The 19054-nt window shown below is 38.4% G+C and overlaps 1 protein-coding gene and 1 long non-coding RNA gene across 2 annotated transcripts in view; both read right to left on the bottom strand.

The window, feature by feature from the left end:
- Positions 1 to 836: 836 nt before the first annotated feature.
- On the bottom strand, positions 837 to 5483 carry FABP5 (fatty acid binding protein 5). The gene is made up of 4 exons (XM_072604966.1): positions 5234 to 5483; positions 2154 to 2326; positions 1638 to 1739; positions 837 to 1108 (listed from the first exon to the last, which is right to left on the bottom strand). Exons 1-4 carry the CDS (start codon positions 5310 to 5312, stop codon positions 1055 to 1057), a joined length of 408 nt encoding a protein of 135 aa, XP_072461067.1. The 5' UTR covers positions 5313 to 5483; the 3' UTR covers positions 837 to 1054.
- Positions 5484 to 6136: 653 nt separating this feature from the next.
- Positions 6137 to 19054, bottom strand: part of LOC140501393 (uncharacterized) — a 38233-nt gene continuing 25315 nt past the window's right edge. The window contains exons 3-4 of the long non-coding RNA XR_011966166.1: positions 7483 to 7594; positions 6137 to 6274 (exon numbers count right to left, since the gene is read on the bottom strand). This is a non-coding gene — a long non-coding RNA (uncharacterized lncRNA). The remainder of the gene's footprint in view (positions 6275 to 7482; positions 7595 to 19054) is intronic.

Here is a 19054-nt window from a genome sequence, read left to right as displayed (position 1 = left end):
GCCATAGTAGTAAAATTATTTTTACCTCTTCACAGTGGATTATTAGCCAGGGATGTAAAAAATGTATCTGTCAGCAGTCTTGCAAATATAACCAAAAGGATTTTAAAATTAAGAGAAAAGGCAGAGAAATCTGCACATGAATAAACAAGCAAAATACCATAGAAAATCATAACTAAAATTATGAAAGAATAACAGTAGAAAAGATCAGTAATTCCTGAAAGATAAAATCCAAGAAGGGAATTCAATAAAACCCATGGCCTCAGATATCTATCAAAAATGTACAAATATTGGTAATAAATAGGAAGAACCAGAGGTTCTAACACAGGTCAAATTTAACCTCCTATGCATCACTGAGATTTATAAGAATGGGACATGGTGTCTGGAATACAACTGTAAAAAGACATATCTTATTTACAAGAAGTAGAATGTGTAGCAGAGAGTCGTGTAATATTATTGTATACTAAATCTGCCAGATTTGGAAAGGAAGGCAGGGTCCTTGCCTCTTGTGCCAGCCATTCAATTATCCTCCCCAGCCTCTTATACAACTTTATACTGGTTGCTAAATATTTAATATCTATTATAGTCACCTTTCCACTAAGCAGTTGATTTTAAGATCAAGATTTAAAGAATAGTTGGGGTGGGGAGGAATGTTGATTTGTATTAAAATGAAAACTATAACAGTGTTTATTTACAGCAAAACTATCTCCATAAATACAGTACTGGGTTGTATTTTCAAATCACAGTTACCTTATGCCTAGTCCAGAGTATAAAACTGATTTAAAATTAACTTAAGTAAATATTGATTTCTAACTCTCCTTAAATGAAAGACAAAAGGGTCTAGTAACAGCATAATTCTTTATTTACTAGCCAAAACAATCCTAATTACATCAAAGCTTGGAAATACAACTGTTTGCAAGTAGTCAGTCACTGAGATAACAGACCACAATAAGGAAGAGAAGAAAAAAACAAGAGTTTGGTTGGAGAGTTTGCTCATTGAACTGAGCTGGTTCATTCATAACAGCTAATTCCTGTCCCATATGAAGATGGAATTTCTTTACTCAGCCTTCTCATAGACCCTGTGGCAAGTCACATTGTTCATAGTACAGTCCTGGAGGGGAAAAGAGGAGAGATTAGAACAGATTAGTGTTAATAATGTCTTGGTTCAGGAGTATGGGGAAGTGTAGAACAGAATGCTGTAAGCTTTGAAAACTTATCATGGATGGCATCAAAGACCTACAGCAATCCAGGTAAAATGTCCTGGGCGAGTCCATTTCACAGGGTTGTTGTAAGGAAAGCAATTGTAAACTGTGAAGCAGTATGTAAGTATGGGCTATTCATGAAAGAAGGAGTTGGCAAGAACCCAGGCAGCAAGGTGTAGATTCCTCAATATAAACTTACTGCCATTCCTAGGGAATAAAATGCTCATGATCAATAAGCTATGTAGTGCAGAGAGAGTTTAATTTGGAGACAGTGGACCTAGAATCAAAGCAAGGCTAGTGTTTGCATCTTAGACAAGTCATTTGTCTTGGGGGCTTTGGTATCTCTGCTGCTGAGCAAGGTTCAATTTACGTTCAATGACACAGTTCAATTTATGTAGACTAGAGATAAAGGAGGAATCTAAGAGGCTTTTGACTTACCACCAATAATTTTCCATCTTCTACTTTTCTTGTTATTGTGCTTTCCTTCCCATCCCAAGTCTGTAGCTGGACCAATGTATCATTGTCAAGGGAACAAACAGTCTAAAGAAAAATAAAATGTCCAGATTGTATTGTCAAGTGAACATTTCCCAACATGAGTGCTTACTCAATTGAGACCTTTGACAGAAGACTATTTCTAATTTTGCAGCTACTTCCCTCGTGAAATGTTACTTGCTATGATTATACTCTAATACTTTAAGAGACATTTTGCATAAGCCAAAACTTAGAATGAACATCAATCATATTGGAATATTTCAGCCTTCAAGCTCCCTAACCTATTTTTGTAAATGCATTTTCATGGTAGTTGATGCTTACAAATTTCTTACTTCAAGATCATAAACATGTGTCCTTTTTATTTGATTTTTGACTAAAAACAGTAGAAATTTTAATGAGGAATTAAATTGCTTTTATGCAAGTAACCTTAGCTATAACAAAAGACAGAATGTCATTACTGACCTGAGTTTTCCTGCCATCGGCTGTGGCTTCCTCAAACTTCTCACCAAGTTTAAAAGAGAATTGCGTAGTTTTTATAGTACTCTCAGTCTTAATGGTGATTACATCCCCATTTTCAGAAATATAAACATCTGGTTTGGCCATACCAGCCATTTTCCTCAAGGCCATCCCCACTCCTGCCAAAAAAAAGTTACAAAATGTTAAGCTACATAAAGACTGATGAAAGCCAATTGTTTGTAGTATTGCATTCAAAATGTAGAGTCCAGTTGAGTTCAGCCCACAAGATGCAGGAAGAAAAAGATTATTAAAGTTGATTTGCTCAAAACTTATTTGTGACACAATGGAAGTTAAGTGAAATAATCAAGCTTAGAAAGATCCAGAGCTTATTCATGTTTCTCCATACCATTTGCTCTGACAACTAGCATTCTTCCTTCTTAGTCAATACTGTTGATCAAGACAGGAAAGTTATTTGAAGATGTTCCAATGAGATAATTTGGTAATTCATATTACCCTTCCAGTTTCCAAAGGTAAGATTTCAAGTACTTAGAATAATAGCAGAGGAATTTCAAACATACTTGATTTCTCTGTCACCACTACTACCCCCCAACACACAAAAAGGGAGTGGGCACTTAGGATCATAGATCTGGAAAGAACCTCAAAAGTAATTTAGTTTGATAAACTCATTTTACAGATGAATAAGTTCAAGCCCAAAAGAGATTAAGTGATTTGCCCATGCTCACACATACAATAAGGGCTGGAGCCAAGATCTGAACCCTAGTCCTCTGAAAAATCTACAATTAAAAAAAAAAAGAACCTGTTTGCAAAATTACCTAATTACAAAATTATCAATGCGGCCACATGTTTAGGGACTTGTATTACTAACCAGACTCAAGATGAAAAAGTACTACTTAATCTTACTACCATACTGTAGTTTTTAAGAATTTGTTAGATACTACAACTACAAGTATGTAGCATATTTTATTTGCATATTTAACTCTGATGTCAGGATCATTTTTAGTATTGAAATGGGACTCATTTTATAGATGTAAACAGGCCAAGATACAATTAATAGATAATGAATCTCAATATAGTGTTCTTGACCACATACACAAGCCTTTGCCTTGAACCAATTCATCCACCGTTTCCTCACACTCTCAGGTAACAAAATAAAATGTTCGAATTGCAGCAAGTCCAACTGCCCAGAGATGCCACCTCTGTATCCCAAAGAATTCTTCCCCACCCAAGCACACAGCACCCTTCCAAGAGAAGGATAGTGCAGGGAGAGAACACAACAATCAATTCTGTGCCTTCTGAAATGTACCTGATTCACTTGCCTTCAGAAGAGAAGAAATTATTAAGAGTTTGGAATGTGGGGTTTGTTGTTTGACTGTTAGTATAAGCAAGAAATTCTATAGCTTCCTTGAAGTCATTCTAAGAAGTTTGATAACCTTAGGTTTTAACTCTTTACGCTTAATGTTCTAGATGAAAGATTCCAGTCACCAGACAATTTTGACAGTTTGTCACAACTCCTCCAATTTTTCTCAATCAGCCCTGAACCCTCATAACCAAGATTAAAGGAATTATTGACATAAGAAACTGCCCGAAGAAAAGCAAACATTGTTGGAAGGAAGCAGGAATTACTGGAAATGCTGTTGTTATTTGGGGAGGGGAAAGGGGAGAACCAGAAGAGTAGTAAGTATTCTCAGCTCCCAGGGCAGTGTTGGTAGATCTTGGAGTGTTCATAGAATGCAATGACTTGTATATTTATCTCACAGTGAAGACTAGCTTGTTAGGTCCTTAAGATCAAAAACTATCTCAATCTTCTTTACATCCCCACTCAGATACTGATATGGTACTTTGCCCATTGCAGGTACTAAATAAGCCTCCCATGTGACTAAAACAGCAAAAAGAGACTTCTATTTCCTTCACAAGCAGTGTAGGAAGAAGATCAAAGGACCAGGAGTATAGATATTGATCTGAAAGGGTCCATGGAAGTCAGATAGTCCAACCTCCTCATTTTACAAATTAGGAAACTGAACTGAGAAATAAAGGGAAGGTACGTTCAAGGTTATATATTCATTCATAAACAGCAGAGCTAGAATTCAAATCAGGTTCTCTGATTACAAATCCAGTCCGAAGCACGAGTTTTAGTCCTGGCGCACTCATCATATAACTTTAGTTGGGCAAGGTGTCTCGCTGGACCTCAGTTTACTGAGCTGTAAAACGAGATGGTTGAACTGGTTGATCGGTAAGGGGTGCACCAAATCTAGTTCTTTAGGACTTGCTAGCCACAAAGATGAAGGAAAATGGGTAGGTGCTCTCTCTCTCCAGACAGATTTTTTGGAGAAAGCCAGGAGAATGAATTTCCAAATGCAGATTTTTGAGCAGCAACTGCAGTTCTCAAGGATTAAAACAAAGAGACTCCCGACAGATTCAGGTCCCCCAAGCCTGTTAAGCAGGGTTGCCATTCTAATTAATTCTCCCACCTCTTCACCACCACCCCCCTCCACTGCAAAACCTGTCCTCAGAAAGCAGAGAGCACTAGCGCCCCACCCCGTGAGCTCTCTCGCCTCCCACTGGGTAGGATGCTCTTTCAAAGGCAGGTGCTATGAGCCTCATGGCTTCCTGAGCTTTAAAGAGAGAAGCTTCCGAACGAATGAAAGCCACAGCGGCCGCGGCTTCCCCAACCCAGCCATCCCTGAGCAGGGTACCACCATGCCTCCCTGGCAGGGAGCATGCCACGATCCTTCCCCGAGGCCACCAGAGCAGGGTCTCGAAGGAGACGTGGGCTCAGCTCAGGGAAGCAGAGGCAGTGATGGGGAGAACCCAGGGAAGATCCGGAGAGGGGAGCAGCAGGCGGCCACCAAGTGGCCCCAAGCGCAGCGGGGAAAGGGAAGGAGGTGGCGGGGCTGGGGCTGGCTCGTCTTGCAGCCTCGGCTCCCTCCCAGGGCCCGGAGCCTGCCAAGCCGCCACGCGGCACCAGGAGCGCGCTGGGCGCAGGCTCAGCATCTGTCCAGGAGTGCCAGGCTGACACACATCTGTGCAGAAGCGCGCATCCCCACAGCAAAGAAAGCGTGCCTCACCCAGTTCCTTCATGTACTCGTCAAATCCTTTACTTTCCACGAGGCGCCATTTGCCCAGCAGCTGCTTCGGAAAGGCCATGATGAGTTCGGGCGAGAAGAGGAGGGAAGAAACCCTGAGAAGACGAGAGCGTTGTGCTGAAAGGTGGAGGACCAGGCTGGCAGACCGCCCCGGCTCCGGCGCCTCCCATATATAGAGGTCTGGCCAGTGAGGCGGTGGGTTGGACCAATGGGAGCAGAGGAAGCCCAGCCTCTTTCTATCCTCCCACTCCACCTCCCCCCATCCCCCTCAAATTTGCCAGTGGGTTCAGACATGTGAATGGGCTTTACCTGCCAAGTGCCTCCCTGAGCCTGGGGGCACTCCCGTAAGCTGTAAGCACAAGCGCGGACACGCAGCCACCCCTCCCCAAACACCTAGCACCCTGCCCTGCCCCGCCTCTGTCCAGACAGAAGTGCCTATTTTTCCCCCTTAACTACGCTAAGAAACCATGCACAGGAAACTGGAGAGGGTAAAGGATCCTCTCCCTTTTCTTTTTTGATGTGGTGTGTGTGTGTGTGTGTGTGTGTGTGTGTGTGTGTGTGTGTGTGTGTGTGTGTGTGTGTGTGTGTTTAAATCGCGCATCTGGTTCCAACTAAAAATCTCCAGGATGTTCGTTTGCAATCCAGCTAAGAGGCCAACCAAGCACATTTGCGCGAACAGTGAAGAGTGCTGAACAAACATTTGTTAATTGATAAGCAGCTGCAATTGGCACTGCCTTCTTGTGACTCGCCCTAGCCGCCTCCCCCCAACCCTCCATTACTTCACTTTCCTTGGGAGGGGACCTGAGCCCAACCACATTTTCGTACTAATAACAATACCTGTCATTTGTACAGATCTCTTTAAGTTTTACAATGCACTTTACATACCTGCCTGGCAACTTTCTCCTCCTGGGGAGGATCTGAATGCCTGCTTCAGCCTGACAACCAGCCCCTTCCTTCCCTGGCCACAGGCAGAAACTGAGACAGCTAAGAGACCCCTTCTCCTTCTAAATCTGATTTCATTATCTGTAATTGAGATGAGCAAAATAAACATAGATTGGAACTGAAATTTCATTATCTACCACAGGAAAGAAGCCCAGTTGTGGTCTAGAGAAACTGGAAGATGAGATGAGAGGGAGGGGGAAGAGTATATCTGCCACTTTAATTGTTTAAAGAAATTGCCTGGTTAAGAAAGCCCAATCTACCACTGCAGGTTGGCACCTTCTCTGAAACTTAGTTTTAGAGTGTTGTCTAGAGCACCAGTTAAATGATTGTTCCAGGATCACACAGCCAGTCTGTGTCAGAGATGAAACTGGAATCGAGGTCTTTCAGCTCTTTAGAAGCCAGCTTTTTTATATGCTGCATCACTACTGCTAGCTGCTGCTGTTCTTGCTACAGTTTCCCATTTGTGGGTGTTATGAGCTCCTACAGTTGTTTCACACTTCCCAAAATGGACTGCAAATCAACTTTGTCCTACTTAAACCTGGGACTCAATTACACTGGGGCATTGGAACTATTGCCCCATTTGGGGATATCTTGTTGTTTGTCCTTCCTTCTAGAAGAGGATCATGACATCAGTCAGGTGATGTCATGACTTGCAAGTGATTGGATTTAAGGGAGGGAGAGTGGTGCAAAAGTATTAGCCTCACTTTGTCCTCCTGAGTCATCTGGGTCCCATGGCAAGAAATTTCCTCCACAGCTCTAGCTCTAGCCAGAGGATTTAGTGTCCATTGTTTGCTCTGGAGTTTTTTTTTGGAGTCACATAGATGCTAAGGACCTCTTATGTTGGATTGAAGTAGGGGAAATTGAAGAAGATGCTGGATGCAGTCAGCAAATGCCCCCTTATTACTGGTCAGCCAGAAAGGCATAGCAACCAATTACAATGACATCTGAGAAGCATGATAATGAGCAACAATACAGGCAGCCACTGACATAGATAGAAAGAGGGAATGAAATTCTCTTCATCTCTATTTTAATGTACCCCATAACTGTTTCTATTATTTCAAGTTCCTATTATTTCAAGAGTCTAAATATAAGCTTGATTCTGATAACTCATTCTGCTTTGACTCTCTCACTTCTCTTTGCATTAGTTTCCTCAATTTTAAAAGGAAAAGACTAAATTAATTATACCTAAGATCCTTCCTTGATCTAATTTGGGGGTTACCATGAGAAAAGCTTTGGAAATAGATATACAGAGGTTTTCAATTTAAATCTGAACTATGCAACGTAACTACCTGGACAAGTTATCTGACCTCGATGGACCTCAATGTCCTTGTCTGTAAAATGAGGGCTTGGATTAGACGACCTCTGAGACTTCTCCAGGCCTAAGTTCATGATTTTGGAACTCTGTTAAAAAAAAAAAAAATACTATTTTAGTAATATACTTCCGAAAATGTAAAAGAAAATGAAAATACTCTATTTCCACCTAGTGGTGAGAATATAATATTTATTTTGCATATTCATATTCAATGTCCTAATATCAATGATTTCTCAATCTTATGCACGTACGGTGATTGTGTGCAATATTTTTACTTATGTAACTTCACTTGACAGATTGCTATTAAGTACCTCCTGTGGGCAGAACATTGTGCTGGAGGAGGCAGAAAAGGTGGAGATGAGATGTATTTGTCTAGTAAGAGGATATTTACATATGTAGTGAATGTGTAATACCTATGTATGTACACACTATATATATGCTAACACACTATAGAAATATTCAAGTATACACATATGTATACACATATATAATGAATGTGTATACACATATGTATACACATATATAATGAATGTGATTGCTGAACCACTATCAGTGATCTTTGAAAGATCAAGAGGAATAGCGGTGTATCACAGTAGGCACCAAATGAGAATCAACAAGACAGGTCATACCAAGTTAATTTTATTTCCTTTTTCTGAGAAAGTTACTAGACTGATAGAACAAGGGAGTACTTTAAATGTAATTTATCTCGATTTTAGCAAAGTATTGGACAAAATCTCTCATGTTAACCTTGTGGATAAGACAGGAAAATATGAACTAAATATTATTAAGGACAGATGAATTTGAATCTGGTCTAATGACTTGTGTGTACATGCATACATACATATACATACATGCATGCATGCATGCATTTATATCCTTCTCTCCCTGAGCTTCTGAATCACATCACCAATTACATGTTGGACATCTCTTCCTGGATTCAATACACCCCAAAGAGATCACTTTCTTTCCCTTAAACCCATATCTGTTCCTAAGTTCCTTCTTTATGTTGAAGGAACTACTATCATTCTAGTCACCCAGGTTCTCAACCTTATCATCTTCTGATTTTCCCCCTCCCTCATGCTCCATCATATCCTATCACTTACCAAGGAGATTCTACCTCCATATCTTTCCCACCCATTCCCTTCTCTCTACTCACACAAAATTAAAAAAAAAAACGATCTACTTCCAGATAATAGAACATATGCTATGTATAGTAGACGGGGTTATGAATCCTTTGATCACCTTGCCAAGTCTATGAAAATCACCTTTAATTTCCATAATTAGTACACTTTTCACTTTCGCATGTTCCCCCCAAATTACATACAGCTTTTTTTTTTTTTCTGGATACTGGGATCATAAGAGTGGGTCTCTTTAACTAAAGTTTCAGTTTACTAATCTATACAATGAGGATGGGAGCTATTACTTGCTTTACCTATCTTATAGGCTTATTGTAAAGATCAAATCAGAGAATGCATAGAAAGCAGTAAATAAATATGTTATTGGCATTATTATAAACTAAAGCGGGAGACCACAGAAACTGAACAAGTACACATTGCAAATGAAAAAAAAAGTCAGGAATAATTCAACAAAAACCAATGGTTTCTTTTCACTCTTCTTCCAAAAGGAGATGATGGATAGAGGGGAGAACTTAGAAGATACCTGCTAAATTTGACATTTTCCTGTAAATCACTCCTCTAACCCTTTTCCCTTCTGGCATGTTTTACATTAGACTTACTTTGAATTTCTGGCTTACATCCAGACCTTGGAAGGGTCAGGGTGGTGCCATGTTTGAAAGTAATACACAAAATTTAGCCAACAAAAGGTGCAGAGGTTCACTTGCCTCTTGTCCACACTATAGAGGAAAAAATTCCCAACTGAAAGACGCCCGAACTCTTTCATTCTTTCTCACAGGTATCACACTGCTTTTTTACATCATCTTAAGGAATTGTGTAGTAGTCACCATAAGCACTTCTCACAATCACAGCAATCTCATTACAGTGGCATCTGACATCATCTCGTCCAATTTTTACCTGAACAAGAATTTTCACCACAACATCCCCCCTATGATCATCCAGTCCTTTCTTTGAAGACTTCCTATGAAGAGAAATCTCTCCAGGAGGCATGTTACACAAAGGCTTAGTTTTGTTTTGTTATCTCCATCCTAAATCTGCCTCTTTTCAGCTTCCACTTCTCATTCTTAATTTGTTTTCTGGGCACAAGTGGGGCTTTTTGGGTTCTCAATCTAGAACATTAAACTGTGACATCCTAGACCAGTTTTAAATTTAGCAATCCAAGGGTTATATTCTCAAGTGTCTTTCTCTGTTCAAAAGGATTTCCTCATCATTCATGGCACAGAGTGGATGAAAAGAACTTGTGTAAACCGCACTCTTTTCTACACTGAGATAAAAGTTTTGCTTCAAAGTCCTTTTGCTTGCCACTGAAGTCTCTATCTGCAATGACTGATTGTTAGTGCTTAACCTTTCACTTTTTCCTTAAGGAAAATTCAATCTCTTTGCTCCACAAGGATTGCCCATTTCTGGTTTCTATTCAACAGTCCATTCCTGGACTGTTTCCCAAGAGTTGCCAACTGTATTGCTTTACATAAAGTATTTCAGCGTAATAGAAGTCTGCCTTAGGGTTACTCTGCTTTGTCTTCTTATAAGACAGATAGTCACATATCTAATTATGCTTTGATGGTCAAATGAAGCAAAAGTTATAGTGTGAAGTGCTGGACTTGAAGGCAGGAAGACCCAAGTTCAAAAACTACCTCGGACACTTACTATTTGCGGTGAACCTGGACAAATCACTTAGCCTTGGTCTGTCCTAGTTTCCTCCTCTGTAAAATGGAGATAATAAATAACAGTACCTACCTCATAGCCTTATTGTGAAGATAAATTAAGATAATATAAGCAAACTACTTTTAAACCTTTAAGTAGTATTTAAATTTTAATGATTATTATTGTTGTTGTTTTAAGAGAATTTATTTCGTTGACTTGTATAGCAGCAAGGACCCCAGCGTATAAAAGAGGGCCTGCTGTACAGGTTCTTAGAGCTGCTTTTCTAAAAGGAAAAGCAACTTTTGAAGGGCCAACAATCTACTTTAATCAAGCACCTATATTATTCACTTACTTCAGGAGGAAAAGTCAGCTCCCCGAACTTCAGAGAAAAAACAGAAATTACAAACAGAAAACCCAACAGATAGGTCTTCAAACTGTCCGACCATAGACAATGCATACATTATTACCAGAGAGAGAATCACCAACATCTGGGTTTTCAAAGCTGGGGGGGTTCCTTAGTGGCTACCCAGAACCTCATTTGGCACATGAAACTTCTTCTAAAAAATAAGCCCCAAAGTAAAACCTCACCTCAGAGTACGTATACACTTTTCAGAGCTGGAGGACATGACCCTTGTGACCTAGTACCTCATTAGAAATTAACTAAAGGTGTCTGAGGCATATTAATGGGCAGGGAAGATCTTTCATTCTTCCCCCCACTCATCATTAACCTTAGATTAATATTACAACTTGCCATTTTAAGTTGACCAAAGGCAATAAATATATTTGTTTTGAAACTATTATCTGTTGGCTATGTCCAGATTATCAAGTTCATTTTCCTATGTAAGGACATTCTATGCATATATCACTCTTAGTGGTGAGAAAGGACAGGCCAGAAGAGACCAGAACCAGGGGTCCAGGCAAAACAGAGAGATTTGAAGATTCTAGGCAAACAAATTGTCATGGTATGATCAGTTAATATAGGAGAAGGTATAAAGAATAGCAGAATTCTAGAAAGGAAAGTCTAGAAGATTGCAAATGGGACATGACTATGTGTAGGCAAGGATAGTCTAAGATCTGTGAGGTCAGACAGAATAGAATAAGTAGAGAAGAATGAGGTTTGGGGGAACAATATCACCTTAACATTGTCTGAGTCAGGGGAGTGTAACATTCTTCTTGCTCAGGACAGAACTGAAGTCAGAGTGGGAATAGGGATGGGATGTGATGGATGCGATCCCACACATAGGGGCAAATAAGCTGGTACACCAGCCTATAGTACTAAGGTATAGAGTACTGAGGTAGAGCCACATAACTTCTTGGCAATACCTGTATATTGAATTTTTCATCCTTCTGTGGCTTTAAGAACAATGAGAAGCATGGAATAGCCACTAATTGAATCAGTTGCTATATTTTCTGTACTAAGACCCTTTTTCTTTGGACTCTACCATCACTGTCTGAGATGTGCTTCTTGAGGAAATAAAAATGACATAGAATGAAACAAAGAAAGGAACAAAAATGGGGGGAAAAGCTGGACTAAACCAATAGAAGATCAATGCTGACAGCAGTACTATTTTGAGGAATTTGAGGGGTCGATTGTCAAGGTAATTCAAGGAGAAGGAAGATATCAATGACGGGGAAAACACCAAACATTTTTTTAAGAGAAAATGAGTAATGGTTGACTCATGTCTACTTTCCCATCTGTACAACATTTCTATGGCACTAATCTGCATATGCAGAGAACAACCTTGATGTAGGTATTAGAAAAGCAACAGGCAGACTTTTACAGCAAGTGATATGCATTTTTACCATGACCCACATGCCTGAAAGATGTAGGGAATATAAAGTCACATTCTGCTTACTTTTGTGGTCTATAAAAAAAAATTACCTGGGACATCAAAGCACCTCTTGAAATCAAATGAGCTCAAATGAGAAAATACGTGTAAAGTTAAGGCACTATACAAATGAGATATTAAAGTATCTCCTGATACAAACATATGCCAAAACTATACACAATCATTTGGAATAGATACTTATTTGAAAATCCTCTGATTATTAATATCAAGTGAGGCATAACATAGGGTTAAATTTGTTCATCAGAGATACTTGTTACTATCAGATGAAATTTAGTGAAGATTCTAAGTCAAAAAGGGTTCCCTCTGAGGTTCTCTAGAAACTCCTGTTTGCAAGTGATTTTGTGCTTGTAGAGCTCAAGTTCAAGAATAAATAATACAGAGCTTCCTAAATGAGAACTTAAAGGAGTTTGGCCTGACTAGTCACACACACACACACACACACACACACACACACACACACACACACAAAACAAAGGAGATAAAGAATGTCTCTTGGTCAGACCATGGAATGGGCAACCTATAAAACTTGCCCATCATTATGTGTAACTGTGCGTGTACATACCTTGGATATCACAAACTGAAAAGGAGATGGGTTCTGAATTAAACAGAAGGAAGAGAATGAGCTTATTTGCCTTTGGGAAATTGCAAAGTTATTTCAATAATGCCAAACTTCTACTTGAAATAAAGTTTCATGTTTTTAACACCAATATTATTCTGGTCATACTACAAGACATGGAACACTACAGTCACTGAAGAATTGAAATAAAGGATCACCCAAAGATAATAGTGATGACATAAAGAATGTCATTAATGAAATACATGATCAAACAAGGTCAATATCAAGATCCATGGATAATTGATGGATTGCTCTGGTGCTGTACTGCTATTCTTACAATGTCAAGAAAATGCAAGGAAGGCCCATAACGCAGTAGGTGGATTCCATGTTTGGTAATGAATCAGCAAACATAGACAATAGTCTCATATGACAGACATTAGAAATAGATGTGTCATGTTCTACATTGGCATAGGGAATGTCTGCATCATCACTGGAGTGCTAGAGTAGGACCCTTTCTAAGTGTCATAGAACTGTTACAGATTAATCTATTATCTGAACCTTGTCCTTATGAGTGATGGGAACCTCTATACTACCATTCCTGCTCCCAGTCCAGCCATGGCCGTCATCCAGGGAAATACCTCTTGTGGAACAAGGGGCCAGTCATCACACTAACTGCCATGTACAGGTCAGGCAAGCCAATGTAACTTAAGCATCCAGGCAACCTGAGTGAGAGACAGGAGGCATCATGTGCCTCTACCATTTTGATCACTGTCTCCCCTAAGACAGTCCAGGACCCTGAACCCAAGAACCTTGGGAATAGCATTGTTCCCTGACCAGTACTGTCAGCTATCTTTCTGGGAAGCAACCTCTATGGAGATGCAGGCTGGCAATTGTTCCTACAGGTGCTATAGTCATGGCTACTGAAGACCCAGAAAAAATATGCTCTTGCCAGCATTAAATGGTTCAATTTCAGAAACTGATGTGATTTTATCAGTGGAAATAACATAAAAGAAGAGGAATTAACGTAAACTTTGCTGCTGCACCCTAAGGACCTCTACTCCTTGGGAGCAGAGATTGTCTTATTTTTCTATTTGTATTCCCAGCATTTAGTATAGTGTTTTCCCCATAACAAATGTTTCATTTATTCATTCATTCTCTTGAGAAAGGTAACTTCCCTAATGTGACTGCCATAGCAATCCAAACTTCCCAGTTGTCTAAATAATCATACGTGGACTTGCTACACTGACTAAACTTGAAAATATCTTTAGTGAATAGGAGGTACGATAAAAAACATAACAAATAAAATAAAATAAAAAGTACAAAAAATATCTGTAGCAAATAGGAGGTACTACTAAAAATTATAGAAGCCAAAATAATAATAGATAATGGACTTTTAAATTAAGTAAATTTAAAACTGAAAAAAAAACTGAAGAAGCTCATGTTCTAAATGATACCTTTAAATGTAAGATTCATAGGATATCATCACTTACTTCTTTTTATATACCTTCCTTTTGTACTCCTTCTATAGTAATAGTTTTATCTTTTTAGCTAGCTTATGAGAATATATTGGAAAAGTATGTACAGTTTAGCTTGCCACTTCTATACTTCTTTTAGGCAATGGCATAAATTAAAATTCTGAGCTTTCAAACAAAAATTCTGCAAAAAGCTTGATGAAAAGTAGCCCTTTCTTCTCTGGTAGAGAGAACTCCAGAGTGTTTTTGTAAAATGCCGTATGTACAGACTCTCACATACATTCTGTGATATGATGAGGTGAAAGGAATATCTGGGTTCTTGTTACTCCTGTGATCTCTTGTTTAGGTCCTTTCATGTTCTTATGATCTGTTGGGTGGTACACCGGATTTGGAGTCAGGAAGACCTTAGTTCAAATCCAGTTTCATATACTTACTAACTGTGAGACCATGGGCAAGTCATTTACCCTCTCTCTGTTTTAGTTTCCTCAGATGTAAATGAGGATAATAATAGCACCTACTTCCCAGAGTTATTGTGAGGATCCAGTAAGAAATTATTTTCAAAGCACTTAGCACAGTGCCTAACACATAGCTTGGTAAGTGTGTATTTCCTTCCTTGCATTTACACTTTTTAAAATAAAAAATCTGGAATATTCTCCATAAATATACTGTGGTGAGTGTAACAGCGAGGACCCTGGCATGCACAGGAGGACCTGCTGTACAGGTTCTTAGATCTGCTTTTCTAAAAGAAAAGCAACCTTTGAGGGGTCAACAATTGCTTTAATCAAGCACATACATCATTCACTTAGTTCAGGGGGAAAAATCAACACCCTGAACTTCAGAGAAAATAAAAACAGAAATTACAAGCAGAAATTACAAACAGAAAGACCAACAGATAGGGCTTCCAACTGTCTGTCTATAGACAATACACACAGCATTACCAGAGAGAGAAGCACCAACATCTGGGTTTTTAAAGCTGAAGGGGGCTTCTTAAAATGATTGTTCAGGGTCTCATCTGGCACACCAGCTTTCTTCCACAAACTAAGCCCCAAAGCAAAACCTCACCTCAGAGTATATACACTCTTTTCGGGGCTGGAGGACATGATTCTCATGACCCACTGCCTCATTAGAAATTAACAAAAGATGTCTGAGGCTCATTAATGGGCAGGGAAGATCTTTAACTTTTCCCCCATCCCACCATTTACCTTACAGTGAGATATTAATTTTTTTTAAAGTTTTCTTTTTAATTATGAAAACCATCAACAAATATGAACATAACACAAAAAGAATAAAAATGTATTATATGTTAAACCATTAATTTCTGTCATGTATTCAAGTTGTTATGTATTTACTTGTTAAACTTGTTATGTATTTAAGTTTTATGTATTAAAGTTTGTCTTTTAGAAAGATATATATTAAATGTAACATGATAGTAACAATTTCCTTCTGTGTCCCTTTCTAAACTTATTTTTACATTTTAATGTCTTATTGAAGCTATTTTCTTATTTCCTAAAATATCTCTATCACTATCTACTATTCTCCCTCTCATCTATACAGAATCCTTCCACTGAAACAAATTAATATAGTCAAACAAAGTAAATTAACACATTGCCTAGGTCTAAAAGAGTATATGTCCCTACACCTCCAGTGCATCTCTCTGCCAAGAAGAAGCAGGAAACACATTTCATCATGAGTCTTCTGAACTCATGATTAGCCTTTTGAATTGCTCAGATTATGATGTCCTTCAAAGTTAATTTCCTTTACATTATTATAGTCACTATTTAAATTATTCTCCTGCTTCTGATCATGTAACTTTGTGCTAGTTCATATGTTTGTCCATGTTTCTTTGAATCTATCAGACTTGTCATTTCTTTTGGCACAATCATATTATGTTACATTATACAACAATTCCTAGACAAAATAACTGTATCATTATCTCCACTTTACAAATGAGGAAACTGAGGCTCAGAGAAATTAAGCGACTTGCCCATGGTCAGAAGTGAGATTTGAAATGTCTTATCTGGTGTTTTTTGCACTGTATTTCTCTGAGTCTCAGACTATAGCAAAACAAATACTGAGCAAATCCAACTTGGAAAAACGTAATTTGCAAAAAGATGCTCTTAACAAAGCTACAGATGAAGACTAAAACTAGATATAAACATGGGTGACTAACTAAGAGGACATGATGAAAACTTATCTAACTATAACATATAGAAAAGTTTTATTCTATTCCAAAGCAATTCAATTCTCTTCAGCAGATTTTGATTGAGCACCTACCATGTTCCAGGCACTGTGCTAAGACTAAAACTAAACAGTCCTGGCCCTCAAGGGCTTATACTCTACTCTTATACTACATGTACAGAGATAAGTAAATTGGCTAGGAATGCTATCAACTGGGGAGTGTCTGGGAAGGCCCCATAGAGAAGGGATGTATTCTAGGGATGGGGGACAAAAAGCTAGGAAGGAGAAGATGGAATGTTGTGAACAAGGAGCAGAGAACAGGTCAACCTAGCAAAAATATGGATCAGATGAGAGGGATTAATCCCTCTGCAAAGATAAGTGGGAATAGGATGACAATCTTACAATACAAAACAGCGGGTCACTCAAAGAGGTGAGAAGTAGATCCTCCAGGCTGGTAACTGGAACTTATTAATTAGAGCTAGGTATTTTTATATTACCTCCTTGTTTAAACTCTCTAAAGCATTTTTTTTTTGCCCTTCCAGTCTCAATAATATTCCTTTTGATGAAAAAGATAGAAATAAATTTCAAATCCTTCTTATTTTGCCCACAAAAATGTCTTCTTTGTTGACCTTAATTTTCCTCACCAGCCTCAGATCATTCTAACTTTTAGAACACCTGATGCTATCTTTACAGAACCTTTCCATGATTTTGCATTTATCTTTTGTAACATGCCATTACTTTTATCATCTAATGAATAGAGGTGGATATGAATTCTTGCATATCTGCAATGACACCTTTGGATAGCTCCCCTTTTCCTTTAAAATTGTTTCTTTTTGATTTCTGAAGAATTTCATTTTTGATACTATCCCTCTTGGGGTGACTTCTGCTGAAATATTTTAGGCAACAGGATCTAAACTATCTTTTGTCCAAACCCTTGTAAATTTGTTCTTTAAAAATCTAAGCTGCATGTCAAACTCTGCCCAGAATTCCATTTCCCTTGCAAATTCTAAAATGGAATATTCATTTCACCCCAATGTTTCTATTATGTATATTTTAGCAACAGATTCTTCTCCCACTAGGTATCTCCTTGACACTGATCTCCAAATATCTTTTTACATGTACTTCTTTATGTACTGCTTAACTATTTATTCTACCTCTGTGCTACTGTCATTGTGGACAAAGATGTCCATTATGGACTAGAGGTAAGTTAATATTTTATCTATATTACTACTTACTGATTACTCACCATGGCCACCTAATTCACCACCTAATTGTCACCTTTTTGCCATTGACCCTTTCCTGGATTAGCTCAGCTAATTCTTAAATAACAGGTTTATCCTTTCCAATTTAGTAAAAACTGCCAATGATTTTACTTTAATAACTTAGTTTTTGAGAACTCATGGTTACCATGATGGGAAGGGGCCCTAGGACGTCTGTGGAGGCTGCCTAACATCTTCCTAAAATCCTGTCTTTGTGTCTATCTCCATCTTCAATAATAGTCAATGAGTTCCAATTACCAAACTCGTCAAATCTAAATCCTTCTATCTAAGTTTCAGGGCTTACTCTAATCTAACTTCTTTTACTCTATCCAATGTTACTTCAAAACAAACAATTTACTCTATCTAGGATGAGCTGGAAAACACAATTTCCTCCTCACTGTTTCCTGATCATGTCATGCTTATTCTTGCCATCAAACCATTTTTAATATTATACTCCCCACTGTGAATGCCTCTCCAATTACCTGAGTTGACATTTTTCTCTCCTTCTCCTGAGCTTGTTTGTTGCTTGTCTGTACCTCTCATTTTAACGCTGAATCATTTAGCATACGATGGGTTTATTAAATTTTCACTGCATCTCATTTCTCACAGATTAAGATAAGAGAGGATGTATAGTTAGAAAAGCACTAGAGATAGAGGACCTGATTTTGAATCCCACTTCGGCTACATACCAGCTGTGTGACTTTGAATAAGTCACTTCATCTCTTTAGCTTCCGTTTTCTATTTATAAATGATAGAATTGTACTAGATGACCTCTAAAGGTCGCTTCTAGACTTAAATCTATAAATTACTAGTCTTACTTCCTTTTTATCTTTATAGCATCTTGAAATACACGTTAGGCATTCAGTAAATACTCTGGTGAATGAATCAGTTCAACTTATAAACCTGTCTCAAAACATAAATTTCCAGGACAGAATTAGAGTGAGCAAAATATAACATAATGTGAAATTGACAGCTAGGTGGCGCAGTGGATAGAGTACTGACTGGGACTGGAGTCAGATTCTACGTCCTGAATTGAAATCTGGCCTCAGACACAAGCTGTGTGACCCTGGGCAAGTCACTTAACTCTGTTTGCTTCAGTTTCCCCATTTGTAAAATGAGCTGAAAAAGGAAATGGCAAGCCAGTTCAGTATCTTTGCAAGAAAAACCCAAATGGGGTCACAGAGTATGGGACATGACCGAAAAACAACTGAACAGCAACCAAAAAATTGGAATCTTGCCTTTTGCAAGAAAAGAATGAAGAAGTTTGCAATGAAATTTTCATTCCCTCTGGAACCACATTTTAGCTTCGTGCACAGATCCCCTAAAGAAAAGGAGAGATGATATTTTGCACAGGTTCTTACTTCCCTAATTTTATCAGCTGTGGAAGCAAATTACTTTTCAATTTGTACTTGATAATCTAATTCAGCAATATGTTCAGTTTTTGTTTTTGTTTTTAA

The sequence above is a fragment of the Notamacropus eugenii genome, chromosome 4, assembly GCF_028372415.1.
Source record: "Notamacropus eugenii isolate mMacEug1 chromosome 4, mMacEug1.pri_v2, whole genome shotgun sequence".
NCBI lineage: Eukaryota > Metazoa > Chordata > Mammalia > Diprotodontia > Macropodidae > Notamacropus > Notamacropus eugenii.
The sequence above is the reverse complement of the archived record's forward strand: the minus strand, read 5'-3'. Positions and strand labels throughout refer to the sequence as shown.

Coding starts and splice junctions, on each gene's coding strand:
- FABP5 (XM_072604966.1), bottom strand. CDS start 5,312: ATGGCCTTTCCGAAGCAGCTGCTGGGCAAATGGCGCCTCGTGGAAAGT. Junction 2,327..5,233: donor CGAGTACATGAAGGAACTGG/GTGAGGCACGCT, acceptor TTTTTTTGGCAG/GAGTGGGGATGGCCTTGAGG. Junction 1,740..2,153: donor CCGATGGCAGGAAAACTCAG/GTCAGTAATGAC, acceptor ATTTTTCTTTAG/ACTGTTTGTTCCCTTGACAA.